Source organism: Phodopus roborovskii, unplaced genomic scaffold, assembly GCF_943737965.1.
Source record: "Phodopus roborovskii unplaced genomic scaffold, PHOROB, whole genome shotgun sequence".
NCBI lineage: Eukaryota > Metazoa > Chordata > Mammalia > Rodentia > Cricetidae > Phodopus > Phodopus roborovskii.
This window is the reverse complement of record NW_026126515.1, coordinates 17441905-17462019: the sequence shown is the minus strand read 5'-3', so window position 1 is coordinate 17462019 and position 20115 is coordinate 17441905. Positions and strand designations below refer to the sequence as shown.

The 20115-nt window shown below is 43.9% G+C and overlaps 1 protein-coding gene across 1 annotated transcript in view; it reads left to right on the top strand.

The window, feature by feature from the left end:
- The window catches only part of Kcnk10 (potassium two pore domain channel subfamily K member 10), a 126065-nt gene that overhangs the window by 36216 nt on the left and 69734 nt on the right, over positions 1-20115 (top strand). Inside the window, exon 2 of the mRNA XM_051196156.1 lies at positions 17979-18313. Coding sequence (XP_051052113.1) covers positions 17979-18313 — 335 coding nt within the window. The remainder of the gene's footprint in view (positions 1-17978; positions 18314-20115) is intronic.

Genomic DNA, 20115 nt, shown 5'->3' with positions numbered 1-20115 from the left:
ACCAGACCTTGTTGTCATGCTAAGGGGTGTTCATGTCATTATAGAGGGCTTCTATGGATGCAACTGAGAAGCCCTGACTCATGTGTGGCCATGATAGTGGCCCTGGGACTTGGTAACACAGAACTCTTGGATATTATGATGAAAGCTGGCCTGATAGTGTGATAGAGTGGAAACTTGTTTGTTTTTACATTTTCATGACTGACAATGTCTTAGTGTATTAGGTGCTACTATAACAGACTCAGTTTTTATTAGAGAGAAGCAATTTGCTTCTCACAGTCATGGAAGCCAAGAAGTCTGGACTCAAGATTCTGGCACAAACACATGTGTCTCTGTGTCTATATGTTTCTTCTGCTTTTTCTTTGACTCTTTTTCTTTTGTTTGTTTGTTTTGTCCTATTTGGGTTTGTTTGTTTTTATTTTATGTTGTTATTATGATTTTAGATGCTTGTTTGTATTCTAATGGGAAAGAGAAAGAGAGGGAGTAGATTTGGGGGCAGATCTGGGAGGAGTTGGGGGAAGAGAAACCATAGTCAGAATATATTGTATGAAAAAAAATCAGTTTTCCTGCTTGGCCCTGCTCCAAATGATATGACAGACTTTGAAGACTCCCCATGGAAGTCTGCTTCCTGGGGAGCAGAAAGGGAGCAGGATGGAGGCTGGTGGGGGGAAACAGGAGAGGCCAGGAGGGTTTAGGAACTGGGATTGACATGTAAAACAAGCTTGTTTCAAATTTAAATTAAAAAATTATCACAAAAATCAATTTTCAATAAAGAAAGGAAAGGATGCTGGCATCTAGGGCCTTCCTGACATGTCATCCATGGTGAAATATGAGAGGGAGAGAAAAGAAGGAGGAGGAATCTAACCTAGTTATTTTCACTGAGGACTTTTAAAGAACGAGTTAGTCATTGTATTTTAGCCACGTCATGCAGATGGTAATAAAACAAGGATGCCTAAGAAATTGAGCATTTGGGATGGTGTACTGGCTGCTACTAATCTTAATGTATTGTTTTTTCATTAGTCATTAGGAGGGTCACGTTTACTCTAGAAGAATCGATTTACTCCATAATGGTACCTTATACTTAAAATTGGATGGCCTAATGGCATTTATTTAAATATGTAAGTCTGAGCAAACCTGTTTTTACAGCAAACCCGCCTGCTCCCTGGACAGTGAAACTGGCTCACTTAATGAGAGTAGATCTTGTGTGGTCAGATTATCTTTTCAGGTTTGGTGCTGGGAATTGAACCAAGGGCCTCACACATGATAAGGAACATGCTCTGCTACTGAGTCACCTCCCCAGCTCCATCAATCCTTATAGTTTTTAACACTGCCACTTTGGCCATCAGGTTTGCGGCATAGAAATTCCGGGGGACACATTTAAACATAGCACTGAGCATAGAACTTCTAGTTTGGTTTTGGCTGGTGTGTTGGATGGCTAATGGCTGTGCTCCTTTAGTCTGGGGATGGTGGAGAAAAATAACAGCTATCCAGTGAAATTTGGATTGCAGAAAAAAAAAATTGGGATGCACTTAGAATTTTGTTGTGGTTATATATGTAAAATATCAGTTTAACTGGTTGTTCTGCATCTTTCCTTGTTGAATATGAAAGCCCAACTTGAGTGCTCACGTTACAATGGTTAAAATGATGATTTTTACCCGACAGGTCTAGTGATAATTAATGCATTTACTAAATTCTCTTAGAACATCTCAGGGTGCTGAGCACATAGTCCTTGTCAAATGCTGGTTTGATAGAAATTACATTATTGTCTGGATGTAGCTCAGCTGGTAGAATGCCCTGAGTTGGTCCTTCACTACCACATAAACCAGCTGTGGGCAGCAGTGCATGCCTGCTGTCCTAGAAAACAGGATGTAGGGACAAGACATATGAATGCTCAAGGTCATCTTTGGTTAATTAGTAGTTTGAGGCCAGCCTGGACCCATGAGATCCTGTCCTTTAAAAAAAGGAGAGAGAGAGATAGAGAGAGGGAGAGGGAGAGAGAGAGAGGGAGAAAGAGGGAGGGAGGGAGAGAGAGAGAGAGAGAGAGAGAGAGGAACAAAGAGAATTACACCATGTACTTATGTACTATGAAGAAAATAGGTTTATATTGACAGTTGTACAGAAATGACTGCCCTGTACTGGAGGTATAACATAGAGCAGTTGAGGACTGGGCCTCATTCAGAAGCCTTGGTGAGTTAGTGGAGTACTTACTTCAGCATGAGCTTGTGCGATCAAACACCTCGTGTCCATGGTGAAAATGTCTGTTGAGATCACCTCTCAGTTTGGTGGTGCAAAGTGCAACTGGCCTCCGAGGGGCCATTAAAAATCTTTAAGTGGCAAAGAACTCTCAGAAATGCCCACAAATTCCACAGGAGCCAGGCTGCGTCATTTGCTCTTTTAATTGGGTATGGCAATCTCTTTGTCTTTCTAGTTTCCTCTTCATGAAGGGGAGGAGGCAGAACCACAAGACTATTTCAGATGACCACTTTAGAAGCAATTTCAAGGAAATGAAGCACAGGGTGAATTAAAACTGTCTGATGAATTAAACATGAGCTAGGATTTTCTGCAAATATTCCCTCCCTTGGCTTGAACCTGAGAACCTGAAGGCTAATTTTACTTTCTATGAAAATGGCCCTTTTTGTCTTGTGGTTTTCCCTGGTTGTGTTATATCAAAGGATCACATGCCAGCCATTAAGATGACAGGAACTTTTTTATTCTACACCAATTACTTAACACTACTACGTGTTAGTATTAAGTATATAATTCGGTTTAGCTTTTCAAATAATAGATCCCATGGTTCCTTGGAGGTGAGTATGCTTACAGGCTGTTCAGTTGCATCTAAATGGTCATAGAGACTTTGCCTGGTTAACTGTCTTGAGTCTGAGGATCCACAGTGAGAAAGGGTGTGGCTTTTGAAAATGTCCCTGGAGCAAACTTCTGCCCACCCTTATGTTTGGACCTGTTCCCCTTGAAAAGCATAAGGAGCTAGGTGAAGTTTGGCAACTTTCTATAGGAGACATACAAGGGTGTGTGTAACCTCTGAGCCCTAGACTGAGGGCTGGCCCTTTTCCGCATCATTCATGGAGATGGAGGTGAAGGCACCACCCTCTACTCTCTACAGCCAAGCAGATACTTCTACAACAGCTGCTCAGCTCCCGTACAGAAGGGTCTCTGCTGCTCATCTTTCTGCTCCTGGTGCCTCAATTACAACTGACACTTGGTGAACTTTGGTTGAATTCCTTTTTTTGGACATGAACCAAGGTATTTATATTCTGTGCATTGAGATTGGGATCACAAAAGACCCAGAAGGAGATGAAAGGGCCTACTGTCAAGGGACCTCCTAAGAAGGTTACCCTCTAGCAGAAGGAATTGCTAGCAAGCGAGGATATTTTGGGGATGGGATGAGGTGTTCAGCAGCTGGTGTGGAAAATTCCCTAGGAGGCTGGTTCAGCCCCAAGATTTCCCCGGGCAGCGCTGACTCTTGCCTTTAGCAGAGGCCAGCCTATTCTCCAGACCTGACTGTTACTGGGAAATCCACAGAGCTGTCTTTCTACAGGGAATCTAGTTCCTCACATTTTCAGCCAGTCTCTAGATTCCTTGAAGACTTCCCTAATCAGAGCTATTACTATCTCACCCTTAAGATGAATGGATTCACACACCTCCAACGTCACTGTCTCTGAAGCCTCATGAGTAACACTGTGGGCATCCTTTCCTTTCTAGTCGTTCTCTTCCTGCAACCCACACCCACTCCTCGCCTCTGATGGCTGCATTAGAGGCGAGTCACGGAGATGGTGCTGATGTCAGCAGCACGGATGTGCATTTAGAGGAACCTTTTTATAGGGGAGATTACCCAGAGGGTGATGCTCAAATGCAAAGCTGTCTTGTAGGATGCTTTGTACAAACTGTCTTCTCCCTTTGGTGGATCTTGTTTATTTTTGTAGTTTAGTAGGCAGAGTGAAGGACTATGTGTCTAAACTTTTCTCCCTACTGAAGTTTGTCTGAAGGTGGTTTCAAGTGGCTGCAACGAGCCAGGAGCCCTGAGCAACTAGGCTGGCAAACTGGGTTAGCTGGGAATGCTTGTGAAGCAGAATGTGCTGGGGGCATTGAGCCTCCATCTCAGTGACCCAGAAAAAGGGCAATGGGGAAGGCATATCTCATTTGGTATAAATAGTTTATTCTTTAAAATACATAGATAGAAGCCAAAGTCAGTTTAGGTGTACACAAGAGTGTACTATTTAACACTTTCTGCAGAAAGTCCTTTTGTAAATATGTATCTTGTAGAGTGTCTGTGTCCATATCATGCCTACTTCATCATGACAGCAGGAAAACAGGACAGGACCAGTTGACAGAGGATTCTGTGGACTGAGAATGGCAGAAATCCCCAAGGTGATGCCGTCTCTCCAGAAGTATTCAGCATCCCACTTGTAGAGGCAGAGCAGAAAGAAACTATTTGTGAGAGGAACCTTCCAGGTATTCCAGGATACATGAGTTACTTTGCTCAATGCTACAACAAAATAGCTGGCAGAACCAACTTAAATAAGTAAGGGTTTATCCAGTGGCTGTCATGATGGCAGGAGAGTGAGGTGGTCAGAAAGTGAGGTGGTTGCTCACATTGCAACCACAGTCAGGAAGCTGGGAGATGAGTGCTCAGTTTCTTTCCCTTTTATTCAGTTCAGGCCCCAGCCCATGGAATGGCGCTGCCCACACTCGGTTTTGGGCTTCCTTGCTTTGCTAAATGCTTTAATGAAAACACCCTCAAAGACACAGAGGTGTATTTCTATGGTGATTTTGTTTTGTTTTGTTTTTGAGACAGGGTCTTTCTGTGTAGCTCTGGCTGTCCTGGGACTAGCTCTGTAGACCAGGCTGGCCTTCAACTCACAGAGATCCACCTACCTCTGCCTCCTGAGTGTTGGGATTAAAGGCGGATGCCACCACCTCTAAATCTAGTTAAGATGCTAATGAAGGTTAGTCATCACGAAGAAGAGGACAGATGGAAAAATCGAGTCCATTGGCAGAAGAGAAGTGTTGAACATGAAATCGAAGCTGGATGCAGAAGAGATGGTGGGGGGGGGGAGTGCAGGGAGGACATAACAGAGGAGAAAGCAGAGGTGGAAATCTAATGAGAGTAATTAGGGAGAAAGCTGGAGGGAGACGCTCGAGCTAATGTGTCAGTTAGCTTGGGCTACTGTAATAAAATAGGGTGGGCTTCGAAAGGACAGAAATTTATTTCTCATGAGTTTGAGAAGTCCAAAGTCAAGACAGACCCAGGGTCCTGTGAGGACCTGTTCCATGGTCCCTAGAGGGCTATCTTCTTCCTGCATCCTCACATAGTTGTGTTGTCTCTCAGATCTGCTCTTCCCTGTACACCATCTTCTATTCTGTATGTGCTTTCCTCTCTGGCTTGTATTTATAGCCTTCCTTTGTCCACTGGGATCTTGTTCTTGATGCCTCTAGGAGTTTTTATCCCCCAGAGTTTCCCCATATATGATACTGACCGAGTAAGAGAGTGACAGCCCAGTTCCTGGGCTTCAAAGTTGGACAAACACCCCCCAGTGAAAAGGGGTAACACCTTTTGACAAGACTCCTATGAGAGGCAAACTTCTAACTTAAGGAAAGACCTTGCCAATGGCATTCAAAATAGGATTCACAATACTTGATCCCAGAAGGAAGAATACACTTTGAGAAAAGTAACTACATATATTATTTTTAATACTAAAATGGGGAACAATCTTTCCCTGTAAAAGTGTTGTAGTTAATTTAGATTGCAAAGGGAAAAAACATGGGGGCATGAGTCAACATATATTACAGAAACATTTTGAACTAAACTAAAAGGACCCCAGTGGTGGCTGTTCACTGTAGAATGAGTTCTTATTTTGTCTAGATAATAAAAGGCTGGAGTCAGATATTGAGGGAAATGCTGAGAGATCAGAGAGAAGGAGCAAGCCACAGCACACCTTCCCTCTTAAGCATCTCTGCAGAAAAGAGAGTGATTTCCTGTTTGACCTTGCTTATTTCCTGTTTCTCCCTATCTACTTCACTTTCTACTTATCTGTACAGACCTCCAGACCTCTATGGTTAGCTAGTGGCAAGTTTCTGCCCAGCTACATCACTTCCTGTCTGTCTATACAGATCCCCCAGTCCTCTATGGTTAGTCAGTGGCAAGCTCCATTCTCTGACCCCCAGACAGGCTTTATTTGCACAAGAAAGATATTACCACAGAACAAATCATGGGACCCATGCAAATACAGGCAGTAAGTGTGCAATGGCTATACTTGGCAGAATTGTGAGGGAGACATCAGGAAAGGCTTCAGAGAGAGGTTGCCCACAGATATAGAAAGAGGATCTGGAGTCTATCATAGAGCAAGGGGAGGCAGAAAGGAAGGAAAACCAGTCTCAGGCACAAAAACACTGGACTATGAGCATCCAAGAATGCTAAAACATAACCAGGTCTGTAGGTCAAGATACAGGGTTAAAAGGCAAAGCCGGAAACAGCAGGAGGCATAAGTGGGCCTTCTTAGTGAGCATGAGAAGCTGTCAAGACCAACATAACAAAAGAGCCACAGAATCCTATGCGGGTTGAGCAAGCTGGGCCTAGCACCAGTATGAAAGAGCCTGTGAAGTAAGAGACTAACAGGAGACAGTGCGGGTAGGTGTTAGGGGAATAAGGGCTGGAGAGATGGCCAACTATAAATAGCACTTGCTGCACAAACCTGACGACCAGAGTTCAGGTCCCAGGACCCATAGAAAAGCTGTGTGTGGTCCCTTGTGTGTCTCTAACAGCAGAACTGAAGGCAGCAGAGACAGAAGGACCCCAAGCTCCTGGTTTGGCAGGAGACCCTTTCACAAAATAACAAGGCACAGAGTGATAGAGGAGGACGCTCAATCAAGGCCCTCTTTTGATCTCTGCGCCAAGCATGCACACCTACTCATACGTCTGTCCACACCACACATGCATGATAAAAGGGTAAGTTTACAGGGTTACTTTATGTCCTTGACTTTAACAATCACAAAGAAGACAAAGAGGAGAGGACAGCTACAGGAGGTGTTAGTAAGTAAAACCCACAGGCCCCTATGATCAATGGACAGTCAGAAGTGTTGGCCAGGGTGGGGGTGGGGGGGCTGGGTGTCACAAGAGCACAGTGTTCTGCAAGGCAGAAAATTCAGGGGATTAGGGTCTGCTGTCTCACAGAGCATCCAGAGGAGCTGTCCTAAACACACCAAGCACAAGAACTAGAACTCAAGGGGGGAATCCATCTGGACCCCAGGGTATGAGTATGATGAGTATCTAAGTGGTACTGAAGCCACAGGACTGAATGAAATAGTCCAGAGGGGGTTGTAAAGTAAGAAGAAAGTAAAATATGAGCTCAGGGGAGCAGCATTTAAGGGACAACAAATGAGCATGATGAACGAAGGTGGCAGAGCAAAAAAAAAAAAAAAAAAAAAAAAAAAAAAAACAAAAACGAGAGGAAGTGGGGGGGGGCAGTCTAGATGTAGCAGTGATGATGGATTATCAGACTGAATGATGATAGGTCTTCCACATGTGGCTCATCCAGTATCACTCATGTGGCCTAGGTTACAAGTGTGGATATGTGTTAGAGAATCATTTGTCTGTTTCCACCACATCCCTTCCTGATTACCAGAAACCCCTCTTCAATAGAACGGACACCTGTTCTAGAAATCATGAGTTTGCTAGAACTCTTGAAAACTCACAGGATGAATTCGTTGACCCCCAGTAAAGTAAACCCTTCCCAACCCTCTCTGGCACAAAGAGGCTGGGACCAAGAGTAACTCCTGTATCTGCTGGTCTGGGGAACCAGTTACCTGTTGTACTCTCATTTGACCTGACTCCCAAGGTCAAGACTATAGAGGTGAACTCTGGTGATGTCTTTCTTGCACAAACAAAGTTTGTCTGAGGCGGGGTGGGGTGTGGGGGTGGGGAGGAGTCACATCTTCCCATTCTGTGTGATGTAGAAAGCTCATGTTTATTGAGTTCTTGCTTATAACCAAACATGGAGCAACTCGTCTTGCTTCATTGTGTAGACACTTCTGAATAGCATTCTACTTCCTTACTTTCCCATGTTGAGGGAGGAGACATGCTTGGAGCAGAGTCGGGAGAAAAAGAAAGGGGCAAACGAAGCTATCATCTGCTTTTTGTCTTCCCTAATGCTTCTTGTGAACTATGGAGTGCTATTGGATTGCAAACTCATGGCAGGGAGTAGACAGGATGGACATTTTCCCTATCCTAGGAGCCTTATTCTCTGGACTCCTTCTCATCTTGTTATTGCCATTGTTTTGTGCTATGGCCTTGCTTAATAGATACAGAAGATCTTGGAATGATCAGGGGAAAACCATGTGCTTACTAGTCCCCCAAATGGGACTGCTGCTCCATTAAGCTTCAAATGAGCCTGTTTCCTTTATACTCTTCCTGTTTGGGATATGCGGTAATGGAGCATGACAAGAAAAGCCCTACAGTCTTGGGTGTCTTCAAATCCAAGTTTCTTAGTCAGAAGGGAGGCAGACTAGAAGGGAACTTTGCCTGTTTAGGACAAGTGATGAATCCCTTGGTGGCACTATGTAAGTTTCTTTTTTATCTAAAAAGTTACTCTATATAGATGAATAAAAACAACTGTCTAACATTCCGTTAGAAGAACAGGAGGGCCCAGAATGGAGTGTTTGGAATACAGTGCAGTGTCTCCTTACTCATTTCTAGAAATCACACACCCCGTGGTGCTTGTATTATTTTGTCTTCTGTGAGCTTTAACACTTGAGTCTGGATGTCTGCCTCTGAAAACACACAATAGCACCAGGACTCTTTCTACATGCTGACTTACCAACATCAACTTTTCTTTGGAACTGGTATATGAACTCAACATTATAAGTGCTGGTATGGATGAGCCGGTGAATTCAGAAGAGGAACAAACTCTAGTTAAGAGTCACCTGCTCATAAGTGTTCATAAGATCTAACTTGAGGCAGAGAGGTAGGATGTGTACCATCCTGGGGTGTGGCTGGTCAAGGAGGGCTTCTCAGTGATGAGTTGCTGGGAGTTTGTCAAAAATGGAGTAAGAAGGAAGGAATGGGGGACAGGGCCCTCTTTCTCCAGGACAGTAATGTAACTAGGTGGCTTAGTGTGGGTTTGGTTGGAGCAAAGGTTGTTTGTAGGGGTGTGGAAGGGGGTTGGACAGGGAGATAGGTGAGTGCCAAGTCCTGGGTAGGAATCTTGGAGCAAGTCACGGGGAGTCTGCTCTTTACCCTGGACCCGTGCTGCCTGCAACAGGTCTGCTTCACTGGGAACCTCCAGGTAGCTGTGATGTGCAGGATGGAACTAAAGGAAAGGGGACTAGAAACCCTGGCAGTGATTCAGGTGAGAGAAAATGCACATCTTGCTGGGGTGATAAGAAAGGGCAGGTGTGAGGCAGGGACCAGCCTGCTCTTAGCTATCTTTTTCTCTTTTTGTTGGCTCTTTAGATTCTTACATCTTGGTCTGTTCTAGCTTGAGTTTATTTTTTTTAAGGTTCTTATTATCACATAGTAATTATACATAATAATTTGTTTCACTTTGGCATTTTCATACATATTATACATATATATTTTGGCCATGTCAATAAGCCCCCTTCTACTTTTTTCTTTCTTCCTTTCTCCTTCCTTCCTTCCTTCCTTCCTTCCTTCCTTCCTTCCTTCCTTCTTTCTTTCCTTCCTTCCTTTTTCTTCCTTCCTCTCTCCCTCCCGCCCCCTCTTTCTGTGTCTCAATGAATTTCATCATGGTATGTGTAGGTACATGGACAACTTACCAGTGGTCCCAGCACTGGAAAGGATGTCTCCCCCCTCTCCCAGCAACTGTTACCTGCTTATAGATCCTCAGATAGGGAGGGAATGCTAGAGTTTAAACTCTTTTAAAATTCTGCTACTCTGCTATGCTGACTTACATGTGACTATTTCTATACATGTTTATGATATACTTTGGGTCCTTCCATCCAATCCCACTGATCTCCCTGCCCCTACCCATTAGTTCCCCCCTCCCCGTCTCACTTCTACCTGCCCATCATCATATGCCTCCGTAAAATCTAGGACCCACAAATGAGAGGAAACACGCAATATTTGTTTTTCTGAGGCTGACTTAATGAGCTTAATATGATATGTTTACCCCCAGTTGCATTAATTCTCCTGCAGTGACGTAATCACATTCTTTATGACTGGAAACAGCTCCATATTTTCCTTACCCAGTCCTCTGCTGGTGGACTGCTGGTGACATAAGAGTCACATGGAAACAGGACAAGCCGTGTTGGGCTGCTGGGGTCTCTGGAATCCTAGGAGGGCACACTCCCTTCTGATGGCTGGCTGCTGCCTGCCTCAATAGCTACAGGCAGGCATGCTGGAGGTGGATTGGTTGGCTTTTTACCAATCCTGCCCTATGTGGAAAGTAAATTCTACCTGGTCCTGGGGAAGCCCTTTAGGGAGTCTGGTGAGCTTTAGGCTGGGGCTTTTTGGGAAAGATTTCAAGCCTTGGGGGTAGGTGATGAGAGGGAGTGGATTGACACTTCCAGTGAGTACACCTGGCAGACACAGTTGTACTCTCCATGGGTGATGGTGGAGGTGGCCATTTCATGTTTTCAGGAGATCTTTAGCCCTTCGGATACTGTTAGCTTTCAGCAGTGAGACAGAGTGGAACACTCAGGTTAGGAGTCTGAAGACAGAGCGGAGCCTACCTCTATTTGCTGAAAAAGTTACTAGAGCCCATCTGTCTAGGCCTTAGTTTCTTTACCTGTGAAGGGAAAATAGGTTAGAGTCCCTGCCCTGTAAATGACCTTGTGAAGGTAAGCTAGATTCATGTATGCATAGGTGTGTGCCAATTCTTCTGCTGACTCTGAAGGCAAAAGGCGTGTCTTATTCATTTACATCCCCCAGTACTAAGCATGGGACTAGGCAAGCTCAAATGTGTGTTGATTGGGTTTAAGAATGAACAATACAGTAAAGACTTCAGGACATGGGAAAACCAAGTAATAGAAAATTGATTTCCACATGTGCTCCTGTTTCCATCCCCATCAGGTAATGAGGAAACATTCTGGATATTCATGAGAAAACATAAAAAAAAAAAAAAAAAAAAAAAAACCAATGGAAGGGAAGTTGTCGCCCAGTGCGTTCTTTTTCTTTTTCTAAAGTTGTTCTTTGAGAATTTCGTACATGTATACATATATTGTGACCACATCTACTTCTCACCCAATGTTTCCTTCCTCATCAGCTCTCTATGGACTTTTTACTGCTGTATACTTTTCTGTGGGAGCTGTGAAGTATGATAGGCCAGTGCATTACAGGATCTATCCATTATTGATACACTCCATGGGGAAGAACTCCATCACTGCTAGGGAATAAAAGGTGACTCCTCCACAGACCAGGAAACATTTTCAGGCCTGTCTGAAGCAAATTCCTTTCTTTGTCTTGAACAGAAGGGTCTCGTTACTTAATTAATTGTGCCTTTCCTATGCTCCACTGCAGTTTTGACTTCCAAGTCAGATTATTCCCATTGTAGTTCTGTTTTTGCAATCCCAGCCACTTGACCTTGGCTCAGTCCTCGGGGCTGTCTGGGTTTCATTGTCTTTGTCTTTGTAGTGGAGCTGTGATGGCTGTGAGCATGTACTTGCTGACTTCCAGTTGGAGGGTGTGTAATTGATCACTGGCTGTTCGAAGCTTCTGTGAAGTTCATGGCATGAGCTGTACAGCAGGTGTACTTCTCATGAGCTATTCTCAGCCCAGAATTGACTTGCAAGGATGCCATGGTGGGATTGTTCATGGGACCCCTAGAAATTCGTGGATGCTGACTTTCGCTCAAGAACTCTTTGACAGATTTTCCTAACCTTTCTCAGGCTATGGGTGGTTTAGAGTACCAATTACCATCCCTCGCCCCTCTGTTCTTTACTCAAGGGCAGGTTAACATAGTGTCCGATGGATGCTCTAGCCAACCTGACACTCCCTCATTTCTTTTCATGGATGCATTCCCCTTAATAAAAATATAAGCACATTTAGCTCACTTTTGGTATCTGCTTCTGGGAAGATCTGGATACACACAGTGTGAGAAATGCCAGAGCGAGAATCAATGCAGTGGTGTCAACAGTATTTATTAGAGTGACAGGCATTGACTGGGACTCTGAGGACCATCACCACCATCACCACTGTCACCACCACCTCCACCACTGCCACAACCTCATCCAGATCTGTTTCTTTGTAAAAGAAGACAGAGACCATTATGGCTCATCTCAGATCACTAGGCAATTTTCTGCTAGAGTGAAAGCAACTCTAGTTTTTGAGAATAAGCAGAGTAATGAAAATACCCCCTGAAAACTTATTCAACCTCAAGGGGAAGCAGACTCCAAATCCATTTCTAGCTGCTGAAATGCGCAGTCATATTTGCTAAAGCAGCCAACTCCATTTTTAGTCAAATGCACAAAAGGTTTTGTAACATTCGGAGGTCCCTGCCAGGTCTCCTGACATCTGCAAATACACTCCCATCAGCAAACCAGGGTAGCTCATTTGCTGTTCCGAGAGCCCTGTGAGATTAAAAGAAGTGAAGTTATCATTTACATTTCACAGATAAGCAAACAGAGAATCCAAGTGACAGTTCCAAGGTCACCCAGTTGATGGTTTGGGGATAAAGCTGTTTTTTTGTGCTTCAGTGCTTTTCAAACTGAGCCACTTTCTGATTTGATTCAGATCTGTTCCTGGAGACAGTCCTTAGCAAACGGGTACAAAGAACTGGCCCAAAGCCTGAAAGACCGTTCTCCAGCCCAGTTCCACGTAGCATTAGGAGTGCTGGGATTTCTAGAACCATCTGTTCTGTACTGATAGGAGAAAAGATGTACCTATGGTAGTTTTTGAATGAGTTTGTAAGTAAGTATACAGCAAATGTAGAAGAATCAATACCAAGTAGCAGACAAAGAGAAACAGCAATCAGATAGGGAAACACCATTAAATAAGGTGCTCACACCTTGAGTAGAGATGACTGGAATAGCCTGATTCAGAAAGCAAACCAAAAGTAACATCATCAAATTGGGGCGGGGCTACAAACATTCAGTAGAAATTGACCAGGGAAGCTCCTATAAGGCAACCAGCTGGGGTTTCCCATTGAGTTTTCTGTAGAACAGTGTGTGCCCTGTGAGGCTTCTGAGTTAAGGAACAAATAGTAGCAGATAGACATCACCAAGGCACCTGAAACCAGCAGAGACCAAGAGACTGCTGGAGAAGCTGAGGCAGGCAGAGAGTTCTGAAGGGCAGAGCTCTGGGTAGAGCTTCCTCTGTATTCTCTCTATGAATGAGCTTCTGGCTTCCTGTTCCCACTTCTGGGAAGTTCATCCTACAGGATGAACAACAGCAACCTCATAGTTCACCTTTGTGCTGCCCTCACCGACAGAGTATTGATAATGCCCTTAGATGGTTGCAGTTTTCCTTCCTCTTTGGTATAGAGGTAAGACAGCAGCCTTCACTGGGACAGGGAGTTTTTGTAGCTTCCTTGCTCCCAGAGTTGCTCTCTTCTTCTTTTTATTGGTTTCATGAGAATTTCATATATATTGAAATTTGATCATATTCACTCCCAATTCCTACAAGATCTACACCTCTTCTCTGCCCACACAATTCCTATGGCTTTTTTTCCCCAAATGATTTGTATCAAATTCTGTTTGTGCTGCCTATACATTCTTATGTGATTCTTCTCCCACAATGATCCCTGAGCCTTGGGAAGAGCGGATGTGGTGTAGTCTCTGATTTAGGGCTGAGCATTCTGTACTTTTATTCTCTCACCTTGACTAGCTGTAGGTCCCTATGTCAATGGCATCTACCACAAAAGGAGCTTCTCTGATAGGGTTGAGAGATGCACTGTTCTATACCAATTAGTCTTTAAGAGTCAGTTGAATATAATGTCTATTTAGTAGAATAACAGTGGAGGTTCTGCCTTAGGGCCTGTGACCTGTGTAGCCACAGGTTTTTGATGTTTTTACCAGGCTTTAAATAGCTCATGACAATTTACCTTTATACTGTATATTATATAACACCACATAAACAGTTTAAAGGCCCAATTGCTTTATTTTGTAATATACAAAGTAGAGAGAGTTAATACATTTAAGGTCAAATGCAAACAACAACTAGTTAGCTGTTAGCTTTTATTTTTCTCATAATCCTGTCTTTTTGTCTTGTCTGGTTAACTTGTCTACCTCATGTCCAGCTGCAAGATTATTTATTTATCCTTAAGTTTAATGTTCTCATATTTAATTTACCCATTTGTTTAAATCATAACATAACCCCCTCCTCAAGACTTTGGAACCCAGTTCTTTGGCGTATGGTACAATGACTACTATTGGCTGCTTCAGAGCTTTACAGGAATATCAGTGAAAGGACATGGGTCCCTTTCTCCAGGTAGGGGCACTAAGAAGAGATGGAATGTGTGTGTGTGTGTGTGTATAAGTTTGGGCCAATCAGACGATTCAGTTGCCCTTGGTGGGAAGTGGTCATGATGGCCAAGGACTGGCCTCCCTTAGTCATCCTTATTTGAAATTTTAGGACTTAGAATCTGGATTATATCTATCATAAATGGGAAGAAGCCAAGGACACAAAGCAAATTAAAAGATCCAAGTATGGTCTGATATCTCAAGGTTCAGCCTGGGAGAGGCAGGACCATACATTGTTGCTTAGCATTTTGCTGAGCTCTGGAAGTAGGGAACTGAACCAGCTATCTAAGGAGGCAGGAGGCTTCTTGCCTAGCCTCTTAGGTCCATTCAGTATTAAGCAAATGCTTATTGTTGAGGTAATTAATGTTAATGCTTGTTGTGGTAATTCTGAGGTTGTGATTATGCATAGTTTAAAATATTCATTGCCAACAATGACTGATAGCAACAAGGGGAAACAAGCACCCTTTCTTCGGTGCTCTACCAAGAACTGAAGATTTTCTTTCTGCTGGGTCATGGCACACACCTCTCATCTAGCATTTGAGAGGCAAAGATGGGAGGATTTCGGAGTAAGTCTAGCCTGGGCTACATATAGAGACCACAGCTATCTAAAGAAGAAAGAGTGATGCTCTCTGGCTCCAAAAATATACAGGCTCATGGAGAGATAAATTGTAGACACAGGCTGGTGAGTCCGCACGGAGGAGTCCAGAAAGATTTCACAAAGGAGGCGGCTTAGGGCTGAGAACCATGTGGTTATGAGTTTACAGATTCTGGGCTGCTGTGTGGTGCTTAGAACAGGCTGCTACTGTGTCTGACCTGCTTTTCCATACTGGTGCGTTGCCATTATTTTTAGTCTGGTAGTGCTTGTCCGAATTGTGTGTGTGATTGCACCGTGCCAATTCTCCTCCATTCCATATCCAGTCATCATTGGTTGGCTGCCTATTGTGTGCCAGGCGCCGTGCTGGTCCCTGGGGACAGAGAAGCAAGGGGGCTGAGATGATGCCTGACTCTGTAGATCTTTTAGTCTAATGAGGGATCCGGGAGGTAAGCATGTTATGTTAGCCTGAAGCAGTGGGTGATAGGCCAGGGAGACTAATCTAGAAAAAGTATGTTTATTTCTTGGGACTGCAAATGAATGATCACAAACATAGTGGCCTCAAACAGCAATTTATAATTAGCTGGTTTCTTTTGGGAGGTTGTAGGGGAGGACCATTTTCTAGTGTGACCATAGCTCGGCTCACAGCTGTGTGATTCCAGTCTCTGCTTTTGCCTTTATTCTCTACCTGTATTACTGCCATTTGGTCTTGTGATGGCACCCACAATCTAGGACAATCTCCTCACTTCAGGACCTTTAATCATAACCATGCTATGTAAGGTAATGTTTTTACAGCTGCCGGGGTTAAGATGTAGGTGTCTTTGGAGGCTTTTTTTTTTTTTTTTTTTTTTTTTTTTCTGATGAGGTGGATGGAAAGAAGTACTTCAAAGAGTAAGGGTTAACTCAAGATTAAGTGGTCAAGTGGAAATGGGGAAATGACTTAGGAGGCTACTAGACAAGACATGCTGATGGCCTTAATGAGACTATAGCCATGGATGGAGAGGCAGAATGGATGAGAAGTTCAGTGCTGAAGGAAACTGTCCTAGACACAAAGCTGTCTCCTTGTCGTCAACAAGGGCAAGTGGGAACCTGAGTTCAGTGTCTTTCAAGGAAGGTTAAAGGCCATGATTCCTAACTGGATGATTTGAATGTATAGATAGTCTGGAGACTATGGAGAAGTTTGTGCTCACGTTAAGCTCAAGAAGAATTTAATATTGAATAACTGTCGAATAGAGTAATATCTAGTAAAAGGTGGGCAGTTGGCCTGGTTTCAAAGAGAAAAAGTGATTTCCAGGGCCTCGGAGAGCAGATGTTTATAGGCAAAGATTTTTCTAAACAACCACCCTTCCAGCCAGGTGGGTCAGGTTCAGGCCTGTTTTCCAGGAAGAGTCACATGACAGAATCACCTTGACACCCCCAGTGTAGAGATGGAGCCGTCTAGCCCCACTGGAGCAGTATTATCTGCACACGTATATGCTAATACCTTATTTACACAACAGCGGGTGTGTGTGAGTGCTGCCCTAGCAGAGGCTTAATGAGAACCAGGATACTAAAAGCAAGAACACATCTCAGTGCCTCGACTGCTCATTGTTGCACAAGACAGAGCTCTGTAGTGCGTGGCACTATCTCCAACCTCCTGCTCTGGCAGAAAAACTGCCAGCTTAATGTATTTATTGCTAAGGTAATAGAGAACTGGGGACCTTAACAAATTCTGTGTTCTGAGCACCAGGGGAAATTTCATTTCCAGTGGCTTCTTACTGGATGATAACTGGAGGGAAAAAAAAATTCCGTTGCTAATAGCTCAGCAGTGGTTACACCAAAGTCATTGCATTTTCTATTAGGCAATGCACTTGGGATCTATTTTATTCTTATTATTTTTTCAGGCAAGAGGGCTAATTGACATAAACCATCACTCTTTCTTCCTTCCCCAATTATAGCCACCTATCTAGGCAAGTCCCAGACCTCTCTACTGTGCCTGACCTTTGACCCTTCTTCCTTAGCTTGGGATTAGCTTCTTTGCTTCATTTTGTGAAAAGACAGGCTCTTAATTATTCACTCTCCTTTCTCTCTCTCTCTCTCTCTCTCTCTCTCTCTCTCTCTCTCTCTCTCTGTTTCTTCAGTTTTGGAGGGAGGGTTGTAAGTATGTATTTGTACATGGATTTCTTCGTATGTGAATATGTGTGCCTATGGAAATGGAGGTCAGAGGTCAGTGTCAGGTGTTTCCTACCATTCCTTACCTTATTATTATTATTATTATTATTATTTTTGAGACTGAATCTCTCATTGAATCAGAAACTCAAAGATTGGATAGAATGGTTGACTAGCAAACCAGACATCTGCTTGTTTCTACTCCCCCAGAGCTAGTCCCAGGTGTGGGCTGCTGCACCTGGCTTTTTATGTGGGTGTTGGGGATCCAAACTCAAGTCCTCATGCTTGCCTGCGCCATCTCCCAGTCTCAGAGATGGGCTTTTAAAGTCACTGGACGTCCATCTCTTCTCTGCTTCTGTGCTTAGACAGAATAGCTATATGCCCCTCTTCTACTTGCTTTTCTTCAGTCTGAGTAATAGGTTTGTTTTTTAAATATGATGATTCGTACACATTTGAACATAGTAGCCGAGGGAGGAGAAGAGGTATAAATAAATATAAGATAGCTTTCCAGTTTGGATCCTTGAGGAAAATATAAGTGTTTTTAAACTCACTGGTAGCCTCCCCTTTAGAATTAGGTTTCCTGATGGATGCTCACTTTTAAGAAATCATAAAAAAAAAAAAAAAAAAAAAAGAACAACAAAAGGCAGGTACTCAACAACTGATCAAATTCCCCAACTGCAGGCTCAGTAAACCAGTTTTTCATCCCTACATTTGGAAAGGCAGTTGAAGGAAGACATCTGTTCTTTGTTTCTGATGACTTCAGTGTTTTGTATTTATAAACAAATTCTCTCCTCTTCTCTACCTGCTTCCTCAGTGGCCGTGCCTGCAGCAACTCCACCCGTGTGCCAGCCCAAGAGTGCCAGTAACGGGCACCATCCGGTTCCCCGCCTCTCCATTTCCTCCAGAGCCACGGTGGTAGCCAGGATGGAAGGCGCCTCCCAGGGAGGCCTGCAAACAGTTATGAAGTGGAAAACAGTGGTTGCCATCTTTGTGGTTGTGGTGGTCTACCTCGTCACAGGTGGCCTTGTCTTTCGGGCATTGGAGCAGCCCTTTGAGAGCAGTCAGAAGAACACCATCGCCTTGGAAAAGGCAGAATTCTTGAGAGATCATATCTGTGTGAGCCCCCAGGAGCTGGAGACATTGATCCAGGTGAGCTGGGAGTGTATGTCTAACATACAGCAGTCTTTGGCAATGGATGATGTGGTAGGATGTTGCCGTTTTGTCTTTGGTGGTCAGGGAAATCTACTCTGGAGAGGTCACATGTGTGATAGTTCAAAGAAGTCAGCAAGTGGGGGATGTGCCAGTATCAGAGAAGAGGTTGCCATGATACGGGAATAGGTTGTGTTATATGTCATATGTTTTCAGATATGGTGGCCAGAGGTAGTAGCAGGCAAAAGGATTTTAGACTTTGCAAATTCCAGTCCACTAATACATGCTGATTAACTCTGGTCTGAGCCTTCTGGGAAAGAGCTGGGATAACAGGATGCCCTATAAGTTAAAGATGGGAAGAAGTGTAAATAAGCATGCATGGATTAACCAATTCCAGGTTAAGGAATAAGGGAAACAGCCTGCAGATATGTGGGTGAAGAAGATATCTGTAGGTCATTGAGAGAGTCCTAGAGTGGGTTTATGGGGGAGAATTAATAAAGGCCAGAGTAACACTAGTCACCAGACTGGTTATCATGGAAAAATAAGGATGGGGAAAACAGATAGCTGAATAGATGTTTATTCTGGGAGAAATAACTTACAGCAGAGACAGATGAATGCCAGCAGGTTCCAGTCCCAAGGATGCTTCCAGAGGATGCTTTCTGTCCAGGAAGTAAGAGAGAGTTCCGGTTCCCGACCAAGACCTAGTTCCTCCACATCACATCCACCCCTGTCCCCACCCCCAATGGGCGTGGTCAGTGCAACAGGTGCGGGGCAGGTGGATATCTCACTACAACTAGTTGTTTTAAAAGACCACAAGCCAGACACTGTGCTTAGCCCTTTATATTTTCTGAACATCAGTGGAAAAAAGGTCCACAAGAATATGGAGGTGGAGAACTGGGAAGCCAACCAGCATCAACAGAGGTGGGGTGGGCTTGCCAGAGTGGACTGGGACAGTGACAGGCCAAGGGTCATCTGAGGTGGTGGGAGCAGAAAGAATAGGCTTGAGGAGTCTGGAAGCTTGAGGAGAGGGAAATGGTTGAAAGCTCTCTGTAGGATTCCTTCCTTGGAGGTGAAGGAGATGAGATGCCTTAGAAGTTGAAGTTAGGGCTCCTTTTCAGGAAGCCTCTTGAGCTGGAAAGAATGAGGGAAAGGCGGTGATACTCATGGATGGGGTCTGGGTTTGTAGTTTGTGAGGGGAGGGAGGGAAAATATGGCTTATTTTATTCTCCCTAGCTCTGGGGTGCTGTGCTTAGAATTCTGGTGAATACAGCATTTCAGAACTGTATGGCATTCGGATATCTGGGTTGACCTATTCATTTATTTCAAATATCATGGAGACTTGGCACTCTCGGAGTGTCCAGTCTTTTGAATTTGTCTTGACAGTATGACTTCCTTCTTAAATAAATTGGAAAACAACCTCCATTCTCTCTGAATAAATATGATCTCATAATGGTTCTCTTCAGTTTTTATTAAAAAGTAAATACACATTATATCATTTTTAAACCAATCCCAGTTCTCCTCTCCTCTCACCCCTTTCCCTCTCCCCTCCCTTCACTCCACCCCCACATCCACTCCTCAGAGTAAGTATGCCCTCCTATGGGGAGTCAAAAAAGTCTGTCCTATTACCTGGCTGAAGCCTGACCAAACCCTTCCCCCCCCACCCCACATCTAAGCTGAGCAAGGTATTTCTCCATAGAGAATGGGCTCCAAAAAGCCAGTTCATGTATAGGGATAGATCCTGGGCCTATTGCCCATGGCTTCATATACTACCCAATCTATTCTCTGTCATCTGCATTCAGGGA